The following is a 26,074-nucleotide window of genomic DNA, read 5'->3' as shown; positions in this document are numbered from 1 at the left end:
TGTAATAGATCTAAAAACAGTCTCCCAGCCTGTAACTACAGGAAGCACAGAGGTAATTTTTTCTGCCAGCAAGAAGCAGGTAATCATAATTTTAAGATGCATTTGGATTTTGTTGAAAACCAAAAGCACCCCTAATATGGTACTAGACAAAATGAGAATGTAACAATATGTCTTATTAACATTGGTGGGGTTTTAGCCTTGCAAACTACATATACATATATTTTTAGTGCTTGTGTACTTAGAAAGTGGCAAATACTTGAGAACAAAAATCTAGAGAGACCCTGGTAATACAATACTTAATTGTCCTTAAGTCCACTAAGGAACAGAAAAAAAACAACAAGAGATCATGGTTAGAAAGAAGTTTTTCACTGTCACACTGTATGTGGAAAGATTAGGTTTCTTATCACTACTGCTGGACTGAAGACAGCTTTTATCAGTTGCTGTATGTCTTGGCAGATTCCTATGGCAAATCCTACATTAACCAAATTCCTACTTAATTTGATTTCCATTTTCGTGTACAGTTCTATTACCTACATGCTAGTTCCTAAAACCGAATTCCTGTTATTTGGCTTTAGCATCCCTTGTAAAAGAATGCTATACAGAATGAAGTCAGCTATTGGGCTCTACACCACAGCAATTTTAGTAGATGTGGACACAATGTAAAATATAAGAAACATCCACACTTGTCAGGGATAAAGAATATTTTCAAGTCCTAAACATGTGCATGATGATTAATCATATGCAGAAAGGCACACGTTTGCAAACTACATAGCAAGATGATGAACATTTTTTCTTTTTCAGTATAGTTTCTGGAGAGCCATTCAACATTGATTAATTATGAAATAAAATTTCACAATTTCTTTGTGAAATTAATTGTCAAAAATACCACATTCCTAAGCAAGATGCTTAGCATACACTAATAGTATGAACAATAAAAGGCAATTCTAGCTGCCGAGAATTATATCCCCTGACACATTCCACTGATCAGCACCTGATTTTCAGTTGCTCACATTCCTAAAACCATACAGACTGTTTTGAAGTGGAATATATAAAAATGTAAAATAAACCATTGTAGTGTCCAAGATGCAAAATAATGCTAAGAAAACAAAGTTTACAGATAGTTCCAGAAATAATGACAAATGGGAAAAAAAAAAACCAAAAACACCTAGAAAGATATTTTCATTTTCTTCAGGAAGTGCTGGATAGATGGAGTGGTTCCATAAGTAAGAATTTAATCAACCTGATACAGCTCAAAATCCTAAAATGGAATTTCATAAAACTCCTGCAATAAACTGAACTAACAATGCAAAGGATTTGTCTGAAAAAAAGGAGTTTATTTGAAAAACACACAACAACTATTATTGAGAAATTACTTTTCCCCTCTACATTAATTTATTTACATATACTATATATATATATTTATACATATACAGAGTTATAATTTGAATTGTGCATTACTATAATGAATCCATAAAACTATGTACTGTACAACAACTTGGTTTAAGGTTTTGCATTTCTTGGATATAATACAGTCTTTTTTTTGTCTGAAATTGTCTAAAAATTAAGCACACGTAAGACACGCTATCTCAATGCATTGCTAGCAATTTCCTGTAGACACTGTTATTCACATTAGTAGAGCATGTAGCCCTTCTACTAGTGGTAGACACTGACTGGCCACTGCTGTTACTACTGTTAGGATCGAAAGTCTTTTTACAGTTGAAGAGACTGAAAAGTTGTCTCTGATACTGAGAAGAAGCATAGTAGTAAATAAAGGGGTCAATGCAACAGCTCACACTGCTGATACAAACACAGAGTAGATAGGCAAAGTAGAGATACTCTAAGCTGTTGTCATAAGAAAAATGGATATAATGAATTAATAGAAGGACATTTGTTGGTCCAAAACAAATAACAAAAACAGAAAAAACAGCCACACACAAGAGCAAGGCGCGGGTCTTCTTATTTTGTTTTGCAACAAGGGTAGAAGAACTAAGACATCGAATGATACACACGTAACAGACAGTAGAAATTATAAACGGCACTACAAAAAACACAGAAGAGAAGATGGAGAAGAAGTGGAGGTAATAGCCGTGAAGTTCAGATTCTCTTAGCACATCGTGGCAAGTAGTTATATTTAACTTGGGTATTTCCATCGTTTGCTCTCTGATGAGAAAAGGTATAACCCCAGTTACTGCTACAAGCCATATGATGAAACAAGTCAGCGAGGCACGCGTTAACGTACGCCACCCAAGAGACTGCATGGGATACACCACTGCTAAGAAGCGATCGAAGCTTATGCTCGTCATAAGCATTATTGAACAGTACATGTTACAGTAGAAGGCAGCAGTGATGAAACGGCACATTTGAGGTCCAAAAACCCAGTCATTTCCAGAAAAGTGATAAGCAATCTTAAAGGGAAGCACGCTTACAAACAGGACATCTGCAAGGGCCAAATTCAGCATGTATACTACAGCTGGCTTTTCAATTTTCATTTTTTTCAGGAACACGAGTATCGCTGTAATGTTCAGAGGGAGACTCAGCACAAGCACTAAGGTGTAAACTGAAGGAACGAAACGCGTCAGCCACGGACTGGTGAGGTATCTTGCTGTTTGCACTGACACCGTTAGCTGTTCACGTAGGAACGATCCAGTCTGATTGGTGGCTCCTGATCCAACTTCCAAGTCACCTTCAATATCACCTTCAGTAGGTATACGGTCATCCTCGTGTACAAAAGACATCACAAAACTTCTGATGCGTGGCCAGCTGCCGTTATATGGGGAGGCTGAAAAATAAGAAAGTATTGAGATTAATAAGCAAATATTTACATGCTATGGGGAAGAGAAAACATCTGTCAAAAAGGAAAGCTAAGATCGTATTAGCAACACAAAATAATAAGGTTAATTCCTGATTCAAAGCGCAGACTGTCCACGGATGTTAGTCCAGCCCTTTTTATTTTAGTTCATTTTACAAGTTTGGGTAAAATGTCCTCCTTGATCTCCCATGTCTTAGCTTGGAAGCTTTTTATGGTAGGGAGTCTATTTGTGCTTAAGGACCTAATCTCATCTATGGTCTCTGGGCTACTTCAACACAAGTACAACCATAAATTGCCACTCTTGAACTGTCTTTGACAGACCCTTCATAGAGTTTGTAAGAAATGAGGTGCTGGGATAAATACTAGTATTCATACACAAAATTCCCATTAGAAGTACTCGTCACCAAAATACCAGAAAGTGAAGGTGCAATTAAAACATCAAGTTATTGGAGTATTTCTGTGTGCGTTGGAGATATCTTAGTCAACCTAACGGCCCCCGTCAAGACAGATGGCAGAAGTGTGCATGCGGTCTTCAAGGCAGACGCGGATCAACCTTTTGCTTGTATCAGACTGGTAGCCACAGCTTGCACTGAAACACTTCCCCAGTTCTACTTCTCCTACCCCACAGCACGTATCATGGAGGACAGCATGTGTCCAGTGTGCCCTCGGGGCACTGCTGAAACCTGCCACTAGCGTTCCCTCTGCAGCTGTGTCTTCTGCAGTGGGTTTCAGTGGCTGTGACTGAGAAGAAAAGCGTCAGGACAGGGTATCTCTGCTTTCTGAATGTAGCAAGATATTTTAGACATTATTTCAGAAAAGTTGTTTGTATGGGGACTTATTTCGGAAGACTGTCTTTTTCAGCTTCGGCTTAATCTACTTAAGTGTAGGGTAATTCGAACGTGTTATGGGCAGGCGGAAGTGAGAGAGTTACTACTCCTTAAGTAATCATGCTTGAATCCTAGACAACTAAAATAAAAACTGAAGGTGTGTTAGCTTAAATCAGTGAGCTGAAAGTACACAGGCATGATTCACTGATCTAAGATGCTACTCGTTAGAAGCAATTATTCGTTCTACAGTAATTCAAAGCATTTTTTTTATGCAGATAAGAACAAAAGCATCTGAAGGAGGCAGATGGCAGAGAGGAGTGGCTACAGCTTTAATCAGGCAGTTACCTCCCTTTGTGCGCAGGCTGTGCGAGAAGGGCACTGCACCTGGCTTTAATTTTGGTGAAATTCAGACTTGAATGTGTGGGGAGATCAGAGGAGTGGTATGGTAGGGAATTTCGGGAATTTTTTTAAAGCTGCTGCGTTGTATGTATCATGCTGTGTCACAGCAACATTCTGGGGGCAGAGCGGACAAAAGAGGGGAAGTGTTTTCGTATGCAAAGTGACTAGATTGCAACCTCTGCAGGCCAGAAAAAACGATGCTGGATGAGAATTTCAACCTGGGAGCTTGTTGCATAGACTGCAGTAGGAACAATTTAGTACTTTTACTGAAACACAAATTTACACAAGTATGTGAGATTCAGTGTTTGCACAGAAGGGAATGAAAACAATTTATATGAGGGTCTATTCTGCTGTCTAAAACAAAACACTAACAAAAGGCAAAACTATAGATCCTTAATCTTTAACCCTACTTTAAAAGTTTAGTCCAAGCAGTTGGATGACTCAAGGAGTCAGCCCCTAGTTCAGCAGTTCAGGTGCAGCACAAGTTAAATTTTTCAGCCTGTGGCTGACATCAAATAGGTGATTTCCAGTACTTAACAATCATTGCAATAGAAATCTGTCACAACTGACACCATCGGTATTCATTCCTTTTGGGATGACTGCAATTTCACTCGAATGAAAAAACCCTAATTTCTCACGCCCAGAGGCCTGTCTCCATGGTTGACATCAGTAAGAGTGATGAAAAATCTTGAACAGTACCTCTGGTATCTCCCATACATAAAAGTTTTATGACTTCAAGACTTTGAATGCAGTGAATATGTTTTTTCCACTGTCATTTCTAAAATATTAAATTTCTGAAACAGAAGACAATGATGATCCTAGTCCCTGAAGGTCTACATGTCCTTCTTGATTTCTCTAACACTGAAGAACAGTGTGGAGAACCAAATTAAGAGACGACATTTTTTCTTGGTTTTGGGGAACAAAGGTATAAATGAACTTGATGAGAGGGAGTGTAAACCTGTGTCTGAAGTCAGGAACTGAACTACCAAGATGACCTCTGCACGATGTGGTAACTGAGGTGCTTCCAGCAAGTACCTCTCTCATCCCAGTATCTCTGAACTTTGAAGGGCTTTGCCTGCGCTGCCTCACCTGAGCTACCACTGCTGCAGTCCCTCACTTTCTGCAGACTAGCGAGCAAACCAGTCAGACCCACTGACCCTTAATGATTGCGGTTAAGTCACTTAATGTGGAAGCCCTTGGTGGTAACCTGACCCATTTCTTGTCAGTGATTCCTAACTTACAACGATATGAAAATATGCTAAAGGAAAAAAATGATGATTGGGACAGTTACCTTTTATCAACTACCGACCTTTGTCGTAGCTATTACTTATAGTTACTTGAACATTACTAATAATTTTAATTATATCTGAATTCTTGGAGCTAACTTATTTACAGCTTTCTTAGATTAAAGGATTTATTAGAGTCTGCATTAGTCCATTATCAAACTTTTCTAAAAGTAGAATCCTATTACGATAATTCATAACAAAAACATTCCATAAATAATTTTAGCTTAGTTAAAATTCTCTGGGATAATACTTTAACTTAGTGAAAACTATGTGTTCTTTGTATAAGTTTGATGCTGTTAGCAACACCTCCACGCTGTGTCCTGTGCTCCGTCCATGTCCCCACCTTGAACTCGGATGACATGAGGTACTACTTGAAAGCCAGATCTATGGAAAAATGCAATGAGACCTCAAACTTGCTATTTCGTTGCACTTGATAATATAGAGAGTGGGTATTTAAACTATCTGGATGAAATTCAGTTTTATTTTAATTTAAAAGATTGATAGCCACATATCAGTTTATTTCCTTTGCAAAGCTGCTTGTATGTTTGTATGACACAGTGTCTGTGTATTACTAGAACAAACAATAGCGCACTTCATGCTTTCTGAAACAGAAAGGAAGATAGTTACTGCCCTGAGGTTCTGGATTCCTTTTGTGTCAGTGTTTATTTGAAAATGCCAGTGATAGAAGATTTAGACACAGAAGAGGATGAAATGATGTCATATTAATTGAAAAGATCTTAATGAACCTTGACAATAAACACCGGGGTCGGTAATGGGAAACAGGCATTACCTACAAGCTGGGATAGTACAAGACATCCAATACAGTAGTTCTACAGAAAAGGTTTTAAAACTACTCTTACATAGCTACAGCTATACCAGAATCTGTCAGATGTTCCTTTCCAGCTGTTTTAAAGCTGTAGACATCACTTGTCTAAAACGTTTCACTACAGCTTAAGTGATTTTTAATAACGCAAATAATCTGTTAGGAAAAGAGAGGTAAAGCTTGTATAATGATCATAAATGTTCAAACAGTCATCCTATTATCCTATTTTAGCTAGGTTGTCATCCGATCCTTTTGGAAGAGGTCAAACCTGGTGGATTGCTATTTTTATGACTAACAGTATTCTCATTGCTGATACAAAAGAGTTAGCAGCTGTATCAAAGTACTTGTAAAATTTAAATAGCTATGAAAGAACAGGACTAAGAAACCAAGAACAAAGAAAGAGCAGGATAAAGCATTGAGGTTTTATCCTTGTGGTGTGCAGTCAGGACACTGAACAATATACATATAGTCTTTTCATTGCTTCCAATAAGGAATCTGAAAGGCAAAAATTAGGTAGAATCAGTGCAATACTCAAATTGCCTGAAGTTTTCTTTTACTGCCTGTGGTCTTTGTGCTGATTCTCCAACAAGGACATAGAGAAATGATGTTGAAAGCTCAGTAAGTTTGGGATGTTTAACTATTCATACTGTGCTGTTTTCCATCAAGTACTACATATTGTTGGTCTCATGATCACCATATGTATTTTCTTCTTCCCCTGAAAGCCAGTGGTTTTGGTTTTGGTTTTTTGGTTTTTTGGTTTTTGTTTTTTTTAACACAGAGCTATGTTATAATTTTCTTTTACATCTCTTTTCATATGCAAAGGGCTACTATGCATACTGTTCTGTGAAAGGAGAAGTAGAGACCAAAAAATACAACAGCTTCAACCAATCTTAAAAAGCACTCTTGTGCTCCACAAGAAAATTTCAAACTATTTGTGTGGACCCATAAATCTGGACAGCATGTTACAAGCTGGCAATGCCCATGTCCCAAGGGATATCTTTGTGAGGTGGAAAACTAAAGAATAGGCTCCTACACAAGCCAATTAAATATGTTCCCAATTTACTGCTAGACAACAATCAATACCAATTTCTGGGCATTACTGATGATAGCTGAACCCATACCGCTGGCTTATAACGAAAAGTCGGTTTCTCTTATCTCCTCATTGTATAATCCTCAGTGATAAGCATCTAGAATCTAAATTACTCAGTGGCCCATAAGTACAGTGGCCAAGGTACTCACAAGCAGAATGTGAGATGCATGACAGACAAGGTAAGACACAATCTTCTATGACAGATAACAATTATTTGCATTTGTAAAAATAAACACCGTATTGTCTTTAAAACATCTTCTTTAGCCCACATCTCTGTTTATACAGAATTCATTATTTTATTACACAAGCAATGTAGTAGCGATTTGAATGCATTTTCCTGAAGTGTTGTTTTCTTGCAACCAGATGTCTGCTCCTTTTTGCTTGCCTTTCTCAGTCTCCTTCACCACATGTGCTCCCTTCAAGCAAAGGTAACATTTCTCTATCTGGCTATCAGTGTCCCAACGCAGGGAAGTCCAGGCAGGTTGAGACCTCAGCCAGCCACCTTGGCAGCACCTAGCGACAACCCACTGCCAAGCTATTGCTTTTTCACCTGCCCGCAGGAGCGGCACAGGCCAGTAACATGGTAACTGCGGATGCTGAAGGACCAAGTGAAAAGCAGGGGAGAAGCCGCAGGTGCAAGGGCGGAGCAGAGCTGGGGATACAGCAGTGCATGGGTGATGGGAATTGTGGTGGAAACAGGGAAGGTACTCTGGGACAGGGGGGAAATTATATTATTACAGTGGGAGCCAGCACAAGGAGAGCAGAAGACGTGTTCAGACAGCCAGGCTTTATTAGTTCTACTGCGCATGAAGTAACTTGCTTTGAATTTTTTGTTCAATGATGTAATACAGTAACTATTTCAATCATTATTTCCTAAGGAAGCAGCAAATAAATAGTGTAATTCAGGGTGCTTTTTAATGAAGACTATAATTGCAAAAGGCAGGAAAACAAGTTTGAATGTTTCCATAAACTGGAAGAATAGCACCCAACAGTACAATCTTTTTTCTAGAATTAACTTGTATAGTTTGTCTTTTACACTGCCACCACTTCCCATGCTTTTTTTTAAATAAGGACATTTTCCTTAGACTTCCCATATGGACATGACTGTGATCTCTTCAAGGACACTTATCTTTGTGCCAAAAAGTTGTTCAGCCAAAATTATTTGCCCCTTCTGATACGTCTCCCCCCAGCATCATTACAAACAATAGCTCTGTCCCCTTTCAGCCTTCATTTTAGCCATCAAATAATGCCATGCTCTGAAATTGTTCCTCAAATCAGCCCTTTTCTGTACATAGAGCTTGAACTGAGTCTTTCCAGCAGGCATCTCATGGGGATGAGTTATTTGAACCGCAGCACTGTGATCACTATGTGATTCAAAAAAATGTTAAACTGAATTTTACAGAAAAAAACAGTGTAATCTCTAAATGCATAATCTTGCCCTTTGTACTGTTGTACCCCTACCAGAAACTGGAAGGTTACATGCATGCATGTCTTCTCTTACCTCCCTTCTCTCAGCATCTGCATTGTCTGACAAGCTCTGAGCTAGACGGATCCATGGTCTCACCAGTTATAGCGCTGCTATTAGTACTATTTCTAATTGAATAACCATGAAGATTATCTACGTGGGGTGGCTATTCTGAACTATTCTGTGTTGGCAGGTCTTCCAAACTTTGCACAACCTACAAATTCAGCTGGCACTCTATCTTCTGAAGTTGTTAACCAAAGTCAATGCTAGTTTTTTAAGGAAGTCCACCAGCATGTCTCACCAGCCTGGTCACTTCTTTCCATCGTAACTTGCGATTGCGTGGCTGTCTCCTTAGAGATGGGATAACTGTAAACCTTTCTTCACCATCAATAACCATACCCGTGGCATTGCGTCTTTCTCAGATCTATGACATTGCCTTTATCAAAAAAAAAAATAGTTCTCAAAAAGTATCTGTCAGACTTTGCCTTGCCCAGGCTACCTTTGTGTTGTGGCCTGTTCTCTTGCCGCTGCTATGAGAACGAGCCTGGAGCAGCGTTTCACAGAGCGCCGACGGAAACTCCATCCTAAGCGCCAGTTAAAACTTCAAAGCAGGAGCCTCTTGACCTGGCTACGTGCAGCCCCACGGCGCTGTGGGCTAACGCGTGTTTTCTTCATTTATTCCCCTCTGCCAAGGCGCACGGCGGTGCCGCAGCTCGCCGGGGGTCCGGGCTCCTCGCTCGGCGCACCCCGGGCCGCCCGGACACCGCTTCCCGGGGGACCCCACCCGCAACGGGAGCGCTCAGCCCGCCCTCTCCTCCCCTCCCCTCCCCTCCCGACCGACCCCCGTCAGCCTCCCCGTCGGCGGCGACTCACCGGGGCGGGCGGTGGCGGCGGCGGCGGGCGGCGGGCAGCCCAGCAGCGTCAGGGCGCAGAGCAGCGCGGCCAGCGCCCCCGGCCCCATGGCCGCCGAGCCGAGCCGGGGCGGGGAAGGGGGTGGGGGGGCGCGGAGAGCTCCCTCCGCTACTCCGTCCGTCCGTCCGTCCGTCCGTCCGTCCGGCGCAGGGGGACGCGAGCGCAGCCGAGGCGCGGCGGCTGGCCACCGCCGGGAGGATGAGGAAGGGCCGCCCCAGGGCCGCCGAGGCTTCCTCCGGCGGCGGGGGAGAGAACGGGGGGGGGGCGACCGCCTTCCTGCCGCGCCGCCCCGGCGGAGAGGGGGGGCTCCGAGCTGCCCCGCCGCGGGGGCGGGGAGGACAGCCGGGCCTCGGAGGGCAGGGCAGAGCGTCCCGCCCCCGCAGCACAGCAGCCCGGCCAACAGGCGACCCCCGCCCCGCCGAAAACGGCAGCGGAAAGCGGCGGCGCCCAGCTGGGGAATGGGGATGGGGTCGTGGGCTCGGGCAGGGCGGGGAGGCAGGAGGTGCGGAAGAAAGGGCCTTTCTCAAGGAATCAGTCCGAGCGGAGTTTGCCGAATTGTCTTTGTGCAGTCCAGATTGGTAGTGCCCCACGGGAGCACGGTTACACGGCCAGTAGAAATCGTTGTGTTACTCATAAATGAAAGATCACGCTCCTTCAGAAAAGCTCCTTAATTCATAGATTTCCTTTGTATAAAGTAGACAGCATCAAGCTTGTATTGCATGGGTTCAGTAGGCTGACTGCTTTACAAATACAGGACAACCCAAAAGCGATTCATTACCCACCTTTGCCATCCTCGTGTCTGTTGTTGCAAGACCCCAGAGGAACTGGTGCCACTCCTGAGCTCCAGTGGCACGTGCCTTGCCTGGGAGCAAAGCTCGTTCTGTGCTTCAGAGCTGCTCGTGAATCAAGACCTGGTTGAACTGAAACCTATGTGAAATCTATAGAGGAGGATATTTTGCTAACTTCAGAGCTATTATTTAGGCTCCTTTTTTTGAAAATACTTACTCCACTGGTGGTTTGAGTGGTCTGTATTTCTTAGGCCTATAACACAGTCAAAAGCTTTACAAGTAGGCACTCTGGTTTGCTAGGGTATGCTGTTCCATTCTCAACTGTATATCCTTCTGTTTACAGTAATACAGACAAAAAAAGTGTCTGTGTGTAAGCTCCATTTAGAATTTGTTCGTATGTATGAAGTGCCTTTATTATTGCAGAAGCACCAAGGGGAAATCATGTCTGACTAATCTGATAGCCTTCTACGATGGCATGACTGGATGGATAAATGAGGGGAGGGCGGTGGATGTCTACCTTGACTTCAGCAAGGCATTCAACACGGTCTCCCACAGCATCCTCACAGGGAAGCTTAGGAAGTGTGGGTTAGATGAATGGACAGTGGGGTGGACAGAAAACTGGTTGAAAGACAGAGCTCAGAGGGTCGTGATTAGGGGCACAGTCTAGTTGGAGGTCAGTGACAAGTGGTGTTCCCCAGGGGTCAGTACTGGGTCCAGTCCTCTTCAATATATTCGTCAATGACCTGGATGAAGGGATGGAGTGCACCCTCAGCAAGTTTGCTGGTGACACAAAGCTGGGAGGGGTGGCTGACACAGCAGAAGGCTGTGCCGCCACACAGAGAGACCTGGACAGATTGGAGATTGGGCAGAGAGGAACCTTATGAAATTCAATAAGGGCAAGTGTAGGGTGCTGCACCTAGGGAGGAGTAACCCCATGGACCAGTACAGGTTGGGGGCTGACCTGCTGGAGAGCAGCTCAGCTGAAAGAGACCTGGGAGTCCTGGTGGACAACAGGATGACCATGAGCCAGCAATGTGCCCTTGTGGCCAAGAAGGCAAATGGCATCAAGAAGAGTGTGGCCAGCAGGTGGAGGGAGGTCATCCTCCCCCTCTACTCTGCCTTGGTGAGGCCGCACCTGGAGTACTGTGTCCAGTTCTGGGCTCCCCAGTTCAAGAAGGGCAGGGAACTGCTGGGGAGGGTGCAGCAAAGGGCTACCAAGATGAGTAGGGGACTGGAGCACCTCTCTTATGAAGAAAGGCTGAGGGATTTGGGTCTCTTCAGTCTGGAAAAAAGACGGCTGAGGGGGGACCTTATCAACACTTATCAATACTTCAAGGGTGGGTGTCAGGAGGATGGGGCCAGGCTCTTTTCAGTGGTGCTCAGTGACAGGACAAGAGGCAGTGGGCACAAACTTGAGCACAGGAAGTTCCACCTAAACATGAGGAGGAACTTCTTTACCCTGAGGGTGTCAGAGCACTGGAACAGGCTGCCCAGAGAGGTGGCGGAGTCTTCTCCAACTCTGGAGACATTCAAAACCCACCTGGACTCCTTCCTGTGCAACCTGCTGTAGGTGACCCTGCTCTGGCAAGGAGTTGGACTAGATGATCTCCAGAGGTCCCTTCCAACCCCTACCATTCTGTGATTCTGTGAAACTCAGATTGAACTGCAGGGAGTATCTATGTCCTTTAATCTTCGTAAATTAGATTACTGTAAATATAGGAAGTGAATAAAAGAGACCAAGCCCCTGTTCGTTAAATTTTGTCTGCATATGGGAACCAAATTTAAGTTATTTTTTGCCTCCTGTAGCTATGCAAGTCATCTTGCTGCTTCATCTGTAGATAAACTAATTGTAACAGAGGTGAAGAGTTCATGACTTCTAAGGCTTTTTACCTGTTAGCACTTTTTAATTCTACTTCTTAGACTTTTTTCAGAGCTTTGTTTTTCAGTAGAAGCATGTTGCAGGACAAAAATTCATTCCTGTTAAACACACTAGGTCTACCAAAAAAAGTCTACAACTATTGTAGTAAGATTGCTACATCATTAGTGTCTGGGGAAGGAGCCATCTTCCTGCTGTTTAATACACTGATTATCCTGGCATGTCCCGGGTGGCTAGTGACTGCTCAAACAGGATGAGGTTAGAAGCATATCTCAGAAGCAAAACCAGGCTTCCAGGAAGAGGGTTGTATATCTAGTTATGAACTTTTTTAAAATGAGATGTGACTGTCACTCTTTGGATTTGCTGTTAGAGGGCAGTTTGTTGCATTGCTCCTGTATTCTTTTAAAAAAAAAAAGAGCTAAAGAAGAAGGTTTGCAGATCAGCGCAAAGTGAAACAGCACAAAGCTGTTGCTTGTGATGGTGTTTCTGTCTGCTTGGCCAAAGAAAGATGCTGTTCTCCAGTTTTCTGGACAGTTTTGGATCTTCAGAGCCCCATCATTTTATTTTGGAACTTACCCATTCTAAGTTAGCTGCCAAGTACTCTTAGTCAACTCTAAGGACATGCGGTAGAAAAATGCAAACTGCAGGGCTAACAGGCTAAGCCTACTGCCTACTATAATTTCCTTTCACTACCACTGGTTAAGGAAGACAAAGTTGAGAGATAGGCATGCCACCTGTGGTGACAACGATGCATGGTCTCTATTCAGCTGTACTGGCATTTTCCTCAGGTTTTGCACCAGCAATGCAAGTCTTTCCACATGACTGTTTCATGAATGAAAAGTGGTTTCATCAAGTCCAATCAAACCTTGAAGACCCTAAATTGCAGCTTACAGCAGCCTCCAAAAAGCCCCTTTCTTTTTTTGTCGTATTTAGTAGCTGTCGGCAGCATAGGACAGCAGTGGGTGGGCAGAGGATTACTTTGCTCGTTTGCATGGTACTTGGTATTACCGTCAATCTTACATTTAGGTAAGAATCATTGTCGTCAGTCCTGTTTAGCAGTGTTCATTATTTGTTCAGTGACAAGGCCCTAAACTGAAATAGTTAATTAAGAAAAAAAAGCTTCTAAAGGAGTTTAAAGAAATGAAATGGAAATTACTCTTTGATGTGCACTAGAAGAGCAGGAAGCCCAAGAAATGGTTGGAAAAGGTGAGCGCTAGCACACAGACTGTACCTTTCATAGACGTTGTTACCTGGGGACCAAATAAGCTTTCATAAGCTTGTGTACATCAGGAAATAACTGAGGAACATGGTGTTTGCATTAGAACTAAGCAGTCACTAGGTGTGTCAAGCGTGTAACGCAAGACAGCATATCCAGAAGTGACTGACTTCTGCAAAGGCTGGGGGGCTCTAGTATGTCTCACCAGCAGAACTCCAGGCTTTTGACACATTACCTCAAAGGTCTGGTCGTAGGATCAACATCCCACCTGTGCAGACTTACCTGCTTAGCTACAATTTTTTCAAAAATACGTAGGGATTAGTCAAGCCTGTTACAGGAGAAAAAAAAAGGGGGGGGGGGGCGGACAAAAGATTCTGAGTTTAATTAATATTCAAGTACAACTCATTTATCTCCTATGGAAGTAAAAGTAAAGTGCTTGCTTTCATCTTCCCATGCAGCTATTTTAAGTCATCACAGGTATTAATACTGCAGCATTTATGTCACGTTAAAGTGGTTTATACATAACTAGCTAGAAGAAAAATGGAAGCATGTAGGAGCTGTTTATCTTTTAATTAGGGATATTAGCTGTTTTAAAGTGGTCAAGTGTTTGAATTTAATGCCATGCATAGATGAATGCGTCTAGTAAGTGTAATCATTTTTTTCAGCTTGTATAATACAGGTCAGTATACCAACTAAACTCATAGTCTGTGTATCTGCCACTGACTGTTCAGTGTTTTATTCCACCTTCAGAATGAACACTTGTTTAATATTTGCTTTTAAAAAGCGTTCCAGAATGCCTCACTATCCGTATTTTAAAATGTTCATCACAAGGGAAGTGAAAGTAGGAAATATCTGGTTTATATATTTATCACATTATCTACTGTACACACTTTTGCTCTGTAAATATAATTGATAGTTCATCAGCAAAATCATCATCATGTTCAACGGCATAAAGGCCATGAAGTCTTCACTGCTGAACAACCTTCACAAAGTGTACTGTGAGGACAATCAAGCTTAGTCAGATTCAATTTTATAAAAGCACTGAAAGAGACTCTTTCGCTACCATCTGGATTTGCTGCTTTAATGACTCTTTTAAATGAAATTTAGGAACCAAGACAGTTTAATTAGGTAATGTTTATTTCACATAGAAGAATCTCCAAGGAATATTTAAAAAACCAACCTAAATACTGATTTTATTGCATTTATTTTCTTACAAAAAAGACAGACAGGCACAATTTACGTATTCAAATACTTCAAACTGAACAGCAACTGTTCACTGTTCAGATTCCCCAATACCACTCCAAAGGCTGTGAAAGTAGAAAATGTCATTTTACATGAGGCAGTAGTGCATTTAGTAGGAATGAATCACAAAATATATTTTTGTACAGTAAGATGTTCCTGTCGCTTTATAATTACCTATAAAAATTTTTGAATTGCACAATAAGTTTGCTTTACAATTGACAACTGCCAGAAAATAGGCTTAGTATGTAACTAAATATTTGCCCAAACTATCCCTTGAAAACAAATTAGGATTTCTTTTGGTAAATGCTTAGAGTCTAACAAGAACTATATTATATATCTGAGGTCATTTTAAAATGTTTTAATAGGAAGACATTTGTATATTCAACTAAAATCAATTTCTGCCTACCGTAAAAATCCATACAACCACAATAGTTGAGTGTTCTAAGCAGTATTTTGATTTGAAAGTACCAACACCAATGAAATCTTGAACTGCTTAATTTGATCTATTTTGTATCTTTCTGCTTCATTATCAATGTTGAAAAGGCACTGTGTACATTCCTCTGAACATTTGGTGCTTTAGGGATCTTTTTAAAGTTAATATGCCTCTAATGACAAACTTCAAACAAACGTGTAAAAGAAAAAAAAATACTGAACAGACTTCCCACTGATGGATGCAGTCCATGGTATCTGAAGACACTCATTTTCCATAGAACTTCTTATTCAACAAGAATATGAGCAAGTTCACATTCACTTTAGCTTTGTCGAACATTTTCATTACAGCCACACCTTCATACTGCATCTGAAGCAAATCCTATAGTCAGAAATAAAATAATTAGTCTCTGTTTGAATTCATACTTTACAGCAACAAGATGGAGTTGTTTTCATCATGTGATAACCATCTCAAACTCCAGGTCCTTCACAATTTAAACAATTGCAGACAACTATTGGATAGGTGTAGAAAACATTACACGTCCTCTACATCCCAAATTGTAGACTGTCACTAACAGTAAACCAGAATAAATACTGTTTTCTGTGTATTTACCTTTTCTCTTGATATTTGCTGCTTGCCACTGAACTAATGTGGCATTTGGTTTCATGCAGTTGCCCTAATATAAACGTTAACCCAACATGGTGCACAGCATCCTATGGAATTTGTATAGTTATTCCCCACAGGATCTGCTGCTCTGTGCTAACTGAATAGTTCATGAATACATATAAAAAAATGCATCTGAAATAGTTTATATTTAGAAAAAATGCAACTGTGACTATGTAGCAAAGTAATAAAATTCAAACTCTACCTGGAAATGGAGCTGCACTTTTTCCATTTCAACCCCCAAAAATTTTGCTTTGATTTCAAAGTCGCCCACTTCTTCTCCAGGTGTGATATCAAACATCACGTTCTTAAACCTCGAAACAAAAAGAAGGGTAATTGATTATGTACGCTGTGCAGTTTTATGTAGTCCAGAGACAGTTTGGGGGAAAAACCCTGCAGAATACAAGAGAACTTTGACTGTAAGCAGTGTAAATGGTGTGTCAAGTGATCCACTCCATCCCTACTGCAGTGTTTTCTTGGAGACTTTCTGGTGTACATACAGTGTGGAATATAGAGCTCTCAAGTCTTTCATATTGGGGTAAAAAAAAAAAAAAGGTCTGTGGGAATTTCTGGGAACAAAGATGATGAAGCATCCACAGCATGGGAACAGGGCAGACAGATTTTTGTTCTGCCATGCCTGAGTGTCTCCATGCAGGTGTGTATACACTCTTCCCTGGTTTCAGTTTGCCTCATTGTGGCTTCCTCTGCCTGATGAACCCACTTGGAAAAAAAATGCAACCTGAAAAACTTTTTTCCATGCAGAAGACAGATGGAAGGATGCAGAGGGTGAAAGATTCTTTTTTCACTAGAGTGGCCTCAAAGGGGTGTTAAAGCACCCCATCCATTCACCTTGTCATAGTGAGGAAGTGCAGGAAAACAGGTGTTTACTCAGTTATACGAAAGTGATTGGTCAGTAAATTAAAAAAAATCCAAACCTGCTTGAAAAAACATCAGTCATTAGCAGTGAGTGTGCTGCCAAACTTGCATTGGTTTCATCTAAGCTAATGCCAGAATAGGCTTATTCAAATATTTTCCCAAGGTAATCATATAGCAAGGTACAAGGGAAAAAATGAATTATGACAATTAAGTTTTATCATTCTTCTGAATGTAAAAGTCTGAGGTAATTTTAGGTGTGGTACAGGAAATTGCAAAAATTCTTTTAAGAAAAGCCAGGCCCCTTAAGCAGCTGTTGATTAGAAAAACGCTCTGAATTGTTTTATACCACACTTACTGGTTGGTCTGAAGATCTTCAATTTCTAGGATGACACCTTTTTCATGCAGTCTTGCAGCTGTATACTTTAATGAGGCTTGCTTCAGTTTTTTGCTTCCCTTCACTTCCTCTTTTCCATCTAGTTTAATTGACCTCCGTGAATTTCTGGGAAGAGAACAAGAAAAATGGCTTTTGATTTGTCTACTGGGTCTTTTATACTTCAGCTAGTCTTCTAGCCTTATTTAGCTTTCCTTCACTCTTTGCCTCCTTGAACTCTTATTAATAAACAGAATTAACATTCAAAACAAATCTAAGAATCAGAGGGATTTTTATGACACAGTGAATCACCTAAACATTTTGGCAACGATTTTGAATCAATGTTTTTTTAGCACTTGTTTATACTCCATTGAGAAATGCAACCCTGATCCAAAAGAGTACACCATCACCACTTCAAAACAGAAATTTGTAAGCATACACTAACATAGGTGTTAAATAAGATTGGCCATTAGAGTTCATTTTTGGGCCAATGAAGTATGCACTGGAAAAGCTCCTGGTCATATCAGTGAAACGTTTTCATTTTGACACTTCAGTGGCATTCACGGTGGAGCTTGGTCTTGAGTAACTGCGTGATACCTGAAAAGTAAAATTCTTTAGGCATTTATTTCCCCTTTTCAATTCTAAAAACAAAATCCAGTCCTTTCAATGAAGGAAGAAAATCAATAATTACTTCCCAAAGCTGCATGACTTCAAAGCATGCAAATGGATCTGCAAAGTATCACCAATTACATATGTTGAAAACATGTATACATCTCAGGCTTCTTTCTGTAAGGGAGCCTTAAGCAATTGCTAGACTTTCCAGGTTTTGACTCAGGTTGCAGCGGCCACTCCCATAAACTTTTTAATCCATGGGTTGTCAATCTGCTAGAATCAAAACTTTCAGCTACAGAATGACACCTTCAATCCCTCCTGATAAAACACACTGAAATATTGAGAGACAAGAAGACACAACTCACTTTCTTGTTAAGTTGTCTAAACAAGTTTTTATATAGGTGTTGTAGTAATTAATTTGTTCTTCGTAAAACGCTGTCTTGGAGTTAAGTGCATTCAAAGTCTGCTGGAGTTTTACCAGTTCAGCTTTTCGATGATGTCTGTATCTTCTTTGATTCCGGATATCCTAAATAAATCAGTGTGATTGGTTTATTAATTTGATATTTTGAAAAGTCTCAGCTTATTACCATTATAATCTACAATTATACAACCTGACTTAATTTCTGGGAGAAAGCATGAACTGTCGTGTTAGTTCTCACAAGCACAGTACCAGTAGTGAGTACAATTTACGTGACTGGATGGAAGACAACAATTACATTGCTATTCATGTATACAAGTGGTGGTATCTTGAACTCTGCTGTGGTGTCCAGGCCAGGTCAGACACAGACGTCATGAGGAAGACGTCACCTTCATGCTATAAATGGAAGCTTTCTCACAGCTAGTTTTAGGTGAGAGGCCTAAGAAATGAGAGCCTGGGCTTCTAGTGGGTGAGAACTAGTTACTGCTAAACTAGAGCTCGGGTTGAAGGTAATGGTTGAGTTGAGGTAGGCAACTTCCAGTCCTAAGGCTCATCCCAATCTTCAGATTGCCTTCACGGCTCAAACTGAAGCACCTTGGCTTATAGATAAGGAATAAAAGAGAACGGGACACTGAATACATATGTAGAATGGTTTTGTCACAGGTAGAAGCAGATGCAGACACATGAACAAAACAGGGCTTTAAAATGGCACTTCAGAGTAGGTGCAACATGACATATTCAATAATATTAGAGACTTAGCTCACATGAGTAATTTACTAATTTATACATTCAAATATATTTGCAACTTAAAAACCCCCACATATTTATAATATGTAAATCACTCGTGAACTATGAGTAATTTACTCATGAGTAACTAAAGATAGTCCAATATTACTCATGAGTAATTAAAGCTAATCCAATACACTAAGATTCTTACAGGCAGTGTTGGGTGTGGATTTGGAACAGGATTTCCCAATTTGCACACAACAGGCCCAGTGCTTTATCAAACCCAGGATGGGCACCGCATTGGCCCACTCATCTCCTTGTGTCCTGCCCAACCACTGCAGATCAAATGTTCTGGGTTTGTTTTTTGTTGTTGGTTGTTGGTTGTTTGTTTTTTGTTTTTTTTTTTTTTTTTTAAGTCTTTTTAAACTCTACTGTGACCATATTAATAATTAATTGTAACACTGATGGATAATTCTGATTCTTTTTAAAAGATAAAAAGCTATATTGAAGCACATTGTACTGGCGAAGTTAAAACAGCATCAGTATCAAATCTGGATAAGAAAGTCTATAGGTGTATGTTATTCAGTTCAGGTAGTTATGCATAAGAGTCCTGTTTTTCAATTATTTTGTCAGGATCTTATCTGGATGCTTCAGCGATTTAGTGTAGTGTTCTCTGAAAAATATATATTGTACATTTTTCTGTACATGTACACCATACATGTACATCTCTAGCTGAAATGGATTTAGGCTACATGCCTAAAACCCATCAATATACAAGGTAGCATGCTCCATTTACCTTAGCAATCTCATTTATAATTTCTTGGTATTTAGTTGCTGAAGACACTAGTCCTGCTTGTTCCAATGTCCGGAGGTTTCTCTGAATTTTCCTTTTCTTTTGTTCTACAGGTAGCTGCCCATCTTCAAAAATAGACTGACTGTGCTTCATTTTCTCTGGAGTTTTGGAATCTAAGATGGCACGTTTTTCTACAAGTTTCAAGTGAGCAGATTCCTGGGTAAAAGAAAAAAAAAAAAAGAAATATCCAGAACAGTTATTGTCAGACTCATGATAACAGTTAAGTATTCAAGTACATGGAATTCTCAAGGGAGATTATAAAGAATCAAGGTGCAGGCCTTATTTATATCCTTTTAGTACATGGTCTGAAAGTAGTTGATTTACTATGCCTTTTGACATGCCTTAAGTAATCACAAAACAAGTCTAAAAATCAACCAGACAACTATATGACTTCCCGTAGTTTTGGCAAGACTGTCCAGATCTCACAGGTGTCTGCTACGTACACACACACACTGAGGAAAGCTAATATGTGCACATTATTGGGACATAGCTTTGTCAGTATCTACAGGGAAGTCTTCAACTGGGAGCTGTTCCCACTCAATTCCCATACCAAGGGTAGCAGTGGTTCCCCAGGCAGATGTTTGCTTGTAGTGCTTAAGCAAATAAACTAGGCCTCAGGGAACTTGAGTTAAGATGCTCAAGTTCGTGAGAAAACAACAACAACAAAATCTAGCAGAAGGATTCGTCTCAGGCTATTCGATTGTATTATAACACAGGAGAGAAAAGACCCTGTTTTCAAAAAATGTAAAGAAAAACAATATTATTCTAGTTGTGCTAGCTGACAGCAAGACTAAACTTTTCTTTTCCTCTGAAGCTGTCACCAATTACACAGTAAATTTGCAAGTCTCACATTTTGAAATCTCTAGATGTGAATATTCTAAAACCAGCAAAAATTATTTCATTGTTATAAAACAGTGGAGAAAGCCATCAGAGGTCTGCTAAGGCTTTCAAATATCTATAATAAAATACGTACTTTCTTCCCTGTTCAGGCACAGTACAGCACTTACCTGTTGTGCAGTGGCTGGTGTTTCTAATATTTCTAAGAGCGTATCCCCTGGCTGTGTTCGTATCACATCCACAATAAGTCTTTTGGTCCTTTTAAAAAGTATATATATATACACATTACAAAACAGTTGTCACTGGATCACTTCTGCATTTCATTTCTTCAACATTAAAACTAGCAAGCTCCCCCTTTATTACGGATACTTGGTAATGTTTGTATTTCCTATCTTTTTATATTTCAGAGTTTCCATTAATAATGTTGAACATCTGGCTTCTAGACAGGTCTGAATAGAGAAATGCATGCATACTCCCCCTCCCCTTTTATTTTAGAAAGCAGTTAATCAACCAGAACAGTAAAAAAAGTTACTGTTAGCATAAGAAAAATCCAAGAAACAACTCACATGTGGTTTTAAATTATGATCATGACAAAACAGCAGATAGGAATGTAATCTTTGCAAAGCCTGAGATATGCATGGTCCCATTAAGGGTCATATTTACTGAATAAAGTGAAAACGCACTCAAAACTGCTGAACTTCGGAAGGAATTTTACATCCGGCTCAGTACATTTATGCACACCACTTAAGGGCAAATACTTCTCTAGTGGCAATCGACAAGGAACATTTCCTAACTAAAAAAGGGAAGCTGCTACACCCTGATATGTAAACCCATTCTTTTTTTGGTAAGAATTTATCTCATTCCTGCTGCCTCTTCATACATAATGCTTCTGAGAACATCCTGCAACAAAATTCTGTTAATTTAGAGGACACTGTTGCAAATGAGATATAGCTCATTTTTCTTAAAAATTAACAGAAACTTGAAGATGCAGCTTGAGTTTCCCAGGAAAATGTCTAAATATGATCAAGGCTTCTGTGATTAAATGCTGTTTAAAATTATAGTTTACCTATGTTCAGTTGGGGCGTTTGTTGGTGTTTTCAGGACTAGAAGGTCTCATAAAAATGCAATGAAATGGGACAAAAGATTTGCTCATATACCGGCAACATTATCCAGACCCACTAAGTATTTGGATATGATCCAAGCTTCCATGGCAGGGGCAGCAAGGCAGGAATGACTGACAGCACAGGCAGACCTGAAGCCCTGCTCCTTCCGTGTTAGGAGGCAACCTGCTCAACCTCCTGGAAACTAGTTTGCTCATCCAGAGCTGCTGTTAACTGCACTGAGCGGTCCTAGAACATTCAACAGCTTTTGAAGGATTGCTGTTAAGTGTATTTTTCCTTCACAAGCTTTCCTGGAATCCCCTCCAGTTTGCCAGGAAAACAAACAAACAAACAAACAAACAAACAGAGAGGATTCCTAAAGTTGGTTCACTTGGGCTACATCGACGCATTGCTGGCTTCCTCTGACGCAACCTGTGTCAGTCTTTGGTGGTCACCACCACAGCCTACATTAACGTACGTGGGATGGCGTTTTCATTTTATGCACAGCTGGGCGTAAACAGGCGCTGACATGGCTGATAAGACACAAGGCTTATTTCTACTTCCTCTCCCCGCGTACCAGACCTGCTCAGCTCTATTATTCTCCAGAAACACCCAGTTTGGGGCTGGATGCCTCCCCCTTCACTGCCGCTTGTCACCTGCGCACGAAAACCACGCAGACCAGGCACCTTGTGTAGAGTCCTCTACACAGGGGTACCGGCAAATCTTAGGGTTCTTCACAGAAGCCTTAAGAAAACCGTGTAAAAAGCAAATATATCAATATTTCTATAGAAGGGGCATGTCACTTGCAGCGAAAAACAGGAACATTCAGTGAATCACCTGTGACTTGAATTTTAGCCAGGTGCCTAACATTTCACAGTTGCAGTAAGAGACTTCACTGCAGCTAAAGTAGGAAAGCTAGGCATCTGTATTTACACATCTCTTGTGTAAAAGGTAAGTATTTGATATTGTTGCCATTTAACACAGGCTGCTAATTATTCTTCTGCCAAATTATTTACTGAATTTCCTCAAAACATGAGAAATATTACTTGAAAGCACTTAAATTCTTTTGCTATTTCTCATGCTATTGTTTCAACATATTTCTGCACAGTGTAGAGGATTAAAGACATTTCTTTTGGCCTTATTTTGCATATTTTTAGAGATTTCATTACGAGGTGGTATTTTACTCCTACACAGAGGGAAAAAGGGACAGGAAGCACAATTATTTTTTTTATTTTTTTTTTTTTAAAGGAACAGTGTCAGGCATATCCTTATTACAAAACCAGCCTGGGAACAGCTCTAGAGCCTTGGTCTCTGGAATAGCAAGTGACTGACACAGTTTTGATTTCACATCGTCGTTGCAGTCCCTTTACTTTAGATCTCAAATAATATTTGATAACAAGTTACAGGAAAACCTCAGTATACTCTTGTTTAAGATTCAGATCAAATTCCACAGTGGAAAAAACTCCTCTTCCTTTTGGGATAAATAGTAAGAGTTTTCTTCTGCTCAAAATCATAATTTTTTTCCAGGCTTTAAACAGCCATTGATGGCTTTTATAGAAATTGCACTACTTACTACAGACATTATAGCTAAGAACTTTCTTCAGAAGTAAAACCTAGTAAATTCAAGTTTACTGATTTTTGACTTGGAAAAAAAAAAAGTACTAGCAGATTAGAGTTGAATCATAGCCTGTATCTGCACTCCTATTACTTGCAAAAGTATGAAACCCTTACGCTGTATTTCCTTTTAAAGTGGACTTCTAACCTTCACACTTGTGGGGTAAAAATAGCATAGTAATAGAGGAGGAGCAGTGTTCTATTTCCCCCCTTGTTCAGGAAGCACCAGGATTTAAATAAGCCAATCTGTATCCTGGACGAGTTGAAATAACTTCAAAAGAGGGGTGCCAATACTTCAATACTAAATGCTTGTTAAAAAATATTTTTGACTATAATGTAGCCTATGCTCCAGCATATCCCAGTAGCCATTTCTTAATTTGTTCACCAAACAGACTAAACATCATTTTCTTCCCCTGGACAAAAGCATGCACTATTCCCGCTGAAGTGACAGTCACATCCTGTTCAAGGTCCTGATGGCAGGGAAGTGTTTTCCTTTGAGGGGGAGGAAGGGACAGTGTGACGCTGTCTGTCCCTTACAAGGCTAGACTGCTTTTCTTCTCTGCTTTCCCAAGGCCATGGTGTTTTAAAGCAGAATGGAAAAGCACTGACTAGGTTAGATAATGATCCAGTCACGGTCCAAAACACAAGTGGCACTACGTTTATCTTTCTGTAAGCTTTCTGGAAGAATCGATAGTTTCTCTGATTTTTGCAAAAATTTGGGTAGGACTGAACACAAACCAGGTTTTGAAAACTGAGTGCACTCAGTTACTCAAAAATGCACTTAAGCAGGGCAGCAGGGTAGAAGCATCATCTTTTTTTTTTTCTTTTTTTAAAAACAAACAAACAAAAAGCATTACCAGAATATAGGTTTTGACCAAAACTTACTTTATCATCAGGCTTTTGAGATCCTGATCTTCACCTTCTCTTAACTCATATTTGCTTGTTAGAGACAGTGAAATCTCTGTTTTTGCAAGCTGATTCAGCGTGCTTTCCCTGTTGGGGTCGTTGGGGTCAACAGCTCCTTCCCCTGTAAGGAAACATCTTTTACTTCACGTTTGCCAACTTTCCCATGATTCAATGCATGAAGCAAATGATACCCTAGATAAATCACTGTAAATCATCAGAAATATTAAATTTATTAAATAGCACACCCATTCCTACCATTTAGAAGCCGTGGGTTTTTTTGACATTGAACGATCAAAACCAACAAGCTACTGATGTGCAAAAGACTCACATGTCTTCTCAAAGAAGAATACAAACAATTTAACGTCCTTTGTTTTAACATTGATAGTGAAAAACGAAAGAGTAGCAGCTATGTTAGCAGGCTATTCACTTGGAAGCTGTTATTATCCATGACATCATAGCTACTTTGTTAACAGTTCACATCTGAATAAAATTAAGGCAAATTAAATATCCATCACGTCTATTTCTTATAACTTTCTAATAAATGTGTGTTATTTTTAAAACTTCATTTTAATTTGGATAATTGAATGTTAAAATAAAAAAATGGGTCTTTTAAGAATTCTCACTTTTTGTAAGTTTCTAGCTAATACTAGCAAATCTTAAAATCAGATTATTAAAAAATCACTTGTTTTCTATCTGCAGTTTAAGCACAACTGGATCATTCTGCTCAAAACACATCATTAGTTTTCAGAGTGAATACTGCAGTTAGAAGAAGGTTCAACCGTAAGGAGTGATGTTACAAAAAGTGTCCAGAAACGAATTTCATAGTAAATGAAGAAGTTGACACTATGAGAGACACGAAAGTATTTAAATCAAGCCCCCATTTAATCCTGCCCCTAGAGTGAGGTTAGCCATAAAGATGAACAGCAGCATACCCAGGAAAGACTCCACATCAGGAACAGGTCCCAGCCCTTCCAGCAGTTCGTTCAGCAGGTCATTCGGCTCAGTGGCAATGGCATCCTGGTGTTCTAATAGTAGCTATAAATAAATGTTAATGAAGTCACTGTCCAAAAAAAAATATTCCCAGTGCCTTTATACATTAAAATAAATCTGGAGACTAAATGCTGAAAAACACAGATGTAGTGTGATCAGGATTCCAGAAGACCCAAGGTGGGAACACTCTCAGTTCTGTACTATGAGTTTAGAGTCACTCTTTCTGTAAGACAGCTTGCCACACTCCTCCAGCAATCATCTCCGGAGTGCTGAACATCACAGCTGAGCAGAAGTTCAAGATTTTCCTTGAGGACTAACGAAGTATTACCGACTAAAGGGCAATAATCATAAGCAGAGCATTTCAGTGCTGTGTCTTGAACTAAGCACACAAAGGAATGAAGGCAGGGTTGGTGGTCCATAGAAAGATACCCATTTTCTGTATACCCTTCCAGTAGCTTACAATAGTACCAGTGATACCTTTCGGAAATAGCTGTATTTTGTAAGTGGGAAACTAGCTATGCAGCACCTGCTGCAAAACTTCTAATAGACTTGAAAGTTGCAGATTTGGGAACATATTCGTGATAACTTCCATTGCACCTGGGCACATTCTCAAAACTTTAAGCCACAAAAATACTGGTAAGCCAAGTTAACAAAGAGCATGGACAGGGCAGTAACGTTTTCTTGAAAACAGACTCTCGCTATCTGTGAGAAAAGTAACTGCATGCTGAGTTAGATAAAGCCAGCAGCATTAGTGACCACTACATTCAGCAGTCCATTCCCCATAGAAGCAATATTCCTTGGAGGACTGATGGAAAGACAGCGTCACCAAGCTTCACTGAAATTTAGCTACAGCAAAGCATGGACAGTAGCCGAAAATTCCAGGATTTTATTTTAAACACTGCAAGTTATAGTCAGTCAAAAGTTGCTTGTTACCAGAAACTTACTG

General features: G+C 40.3%; 2 protein-coding genes across 5 annotated transcripts in view; both read right to left on the bottom strand.

Moving 5' to 3' along the window:
• Window positions 1-1,327: 1,327 nt before the first annotated feature.
• On the bottom strand, window positions 1,328-9,868 carry F2R (coagulation factor II thrombin receptor). The gene is made up of 2 exons (XM_063320108.1): window positions 9,573-9,868; window positions 1,328-2,779 (listed from the first exon to the last, which is right to left on the bottom strand). The coding sequence occupies exons 1-2, from the start codon at window positions 9,658-9,660 to the stop codon at window positions 1,587-1,589; spliced, it is 1,281 nt and encodes a 426-aa protein (XP_063176178.1). The 5' UTR covers window positions 9,661-9,868; the 3' UTR covers window positions 1,328-1,586.
• Window positions 9,869-14,616: 4,748 nt separating this feature from the next.
• IQGAP2 (IQ motif containing GTPase activating protein 2) overlaps window positions 14,617-26,074 on the bottom strand; it is a 128,114-nt gene continuing 116,656 nt past the window's right edge. For all 4 annotated transcript variants that reach the window (XM_063319879.1, XM_063319881.1, XM_063319880.1 and 1 more), the window contains 8 exons: window positions 25,071-25,173; window positions 24,118-24,259; window positions 20,689-20,776; window positions 19,625-19,837; window positions 18,050-18,210; window positions 17,058-17,201; window positions 16,032-16,140; window positions 14,617-15,544 (listed from right to left, as the gene is read on the bottom strand). In XM_063319879.1, the coding sequence (XP_063175949.1) occupies window positions 15,431-15,544; window positions 16,032-16,140; window positions 17,058-17,201; window positions 18,050-18,210; window positions 19,625-19,837; window positions 20,689-20,776; window positions 24,118-24,259; window positions 25,071-25,173 (1,074 nt within the window). In that variant the 3' untranslated portion in view covers window positions 14,617-15,430. The remainder of the gene's footprint in view (window positions 15,545-16,031; window positions 16,141-17,057; window positions 17,202-18,049; window positions 18,211-19,624; window positions 19,838-20,688; window positions 20,777-24,117; window positions 24,260-25,070; window positions 25,174-26,074) is intronic.

Source organism: Chroicocephalus ridibundus, chromosome Z, assembly GCF_963924245.1.
Source record: "Chroicocephalus ridibundus chromosome Z, bChrRid1.1, whole genome shotgun sequence".
Taxonomy (NCBI): domain Eukaryota; kingdom Metazoa; phylum Chordata; class Aves; order Charadriiformes; family Laridae; genus Chroicocephalus; species Chroicocephalus ridibundus.
This window is presented reverse-complemented; position numbering and strand designations above follow the sequence as displayed.

What these genes read in the sequence shown, in the direction of transcription:
- F2R (XM_063320108.1), bottom strand. Translation starts at nt 9,660, where the DNA reads ATGGGGCCGGGGGCGCTGGCCGCGCTGCTCTGCGCCCTGACGCTGCTG. An exon ending in CGCCGCCACCGCCCGCCCCG is followed by an intron (nt 2,780 to 9,572) that starts GTGAGTCGCCGC and finishes CTTATTTTTCAG; the next exon opens with CCTCCCCATATAACGGCAGC.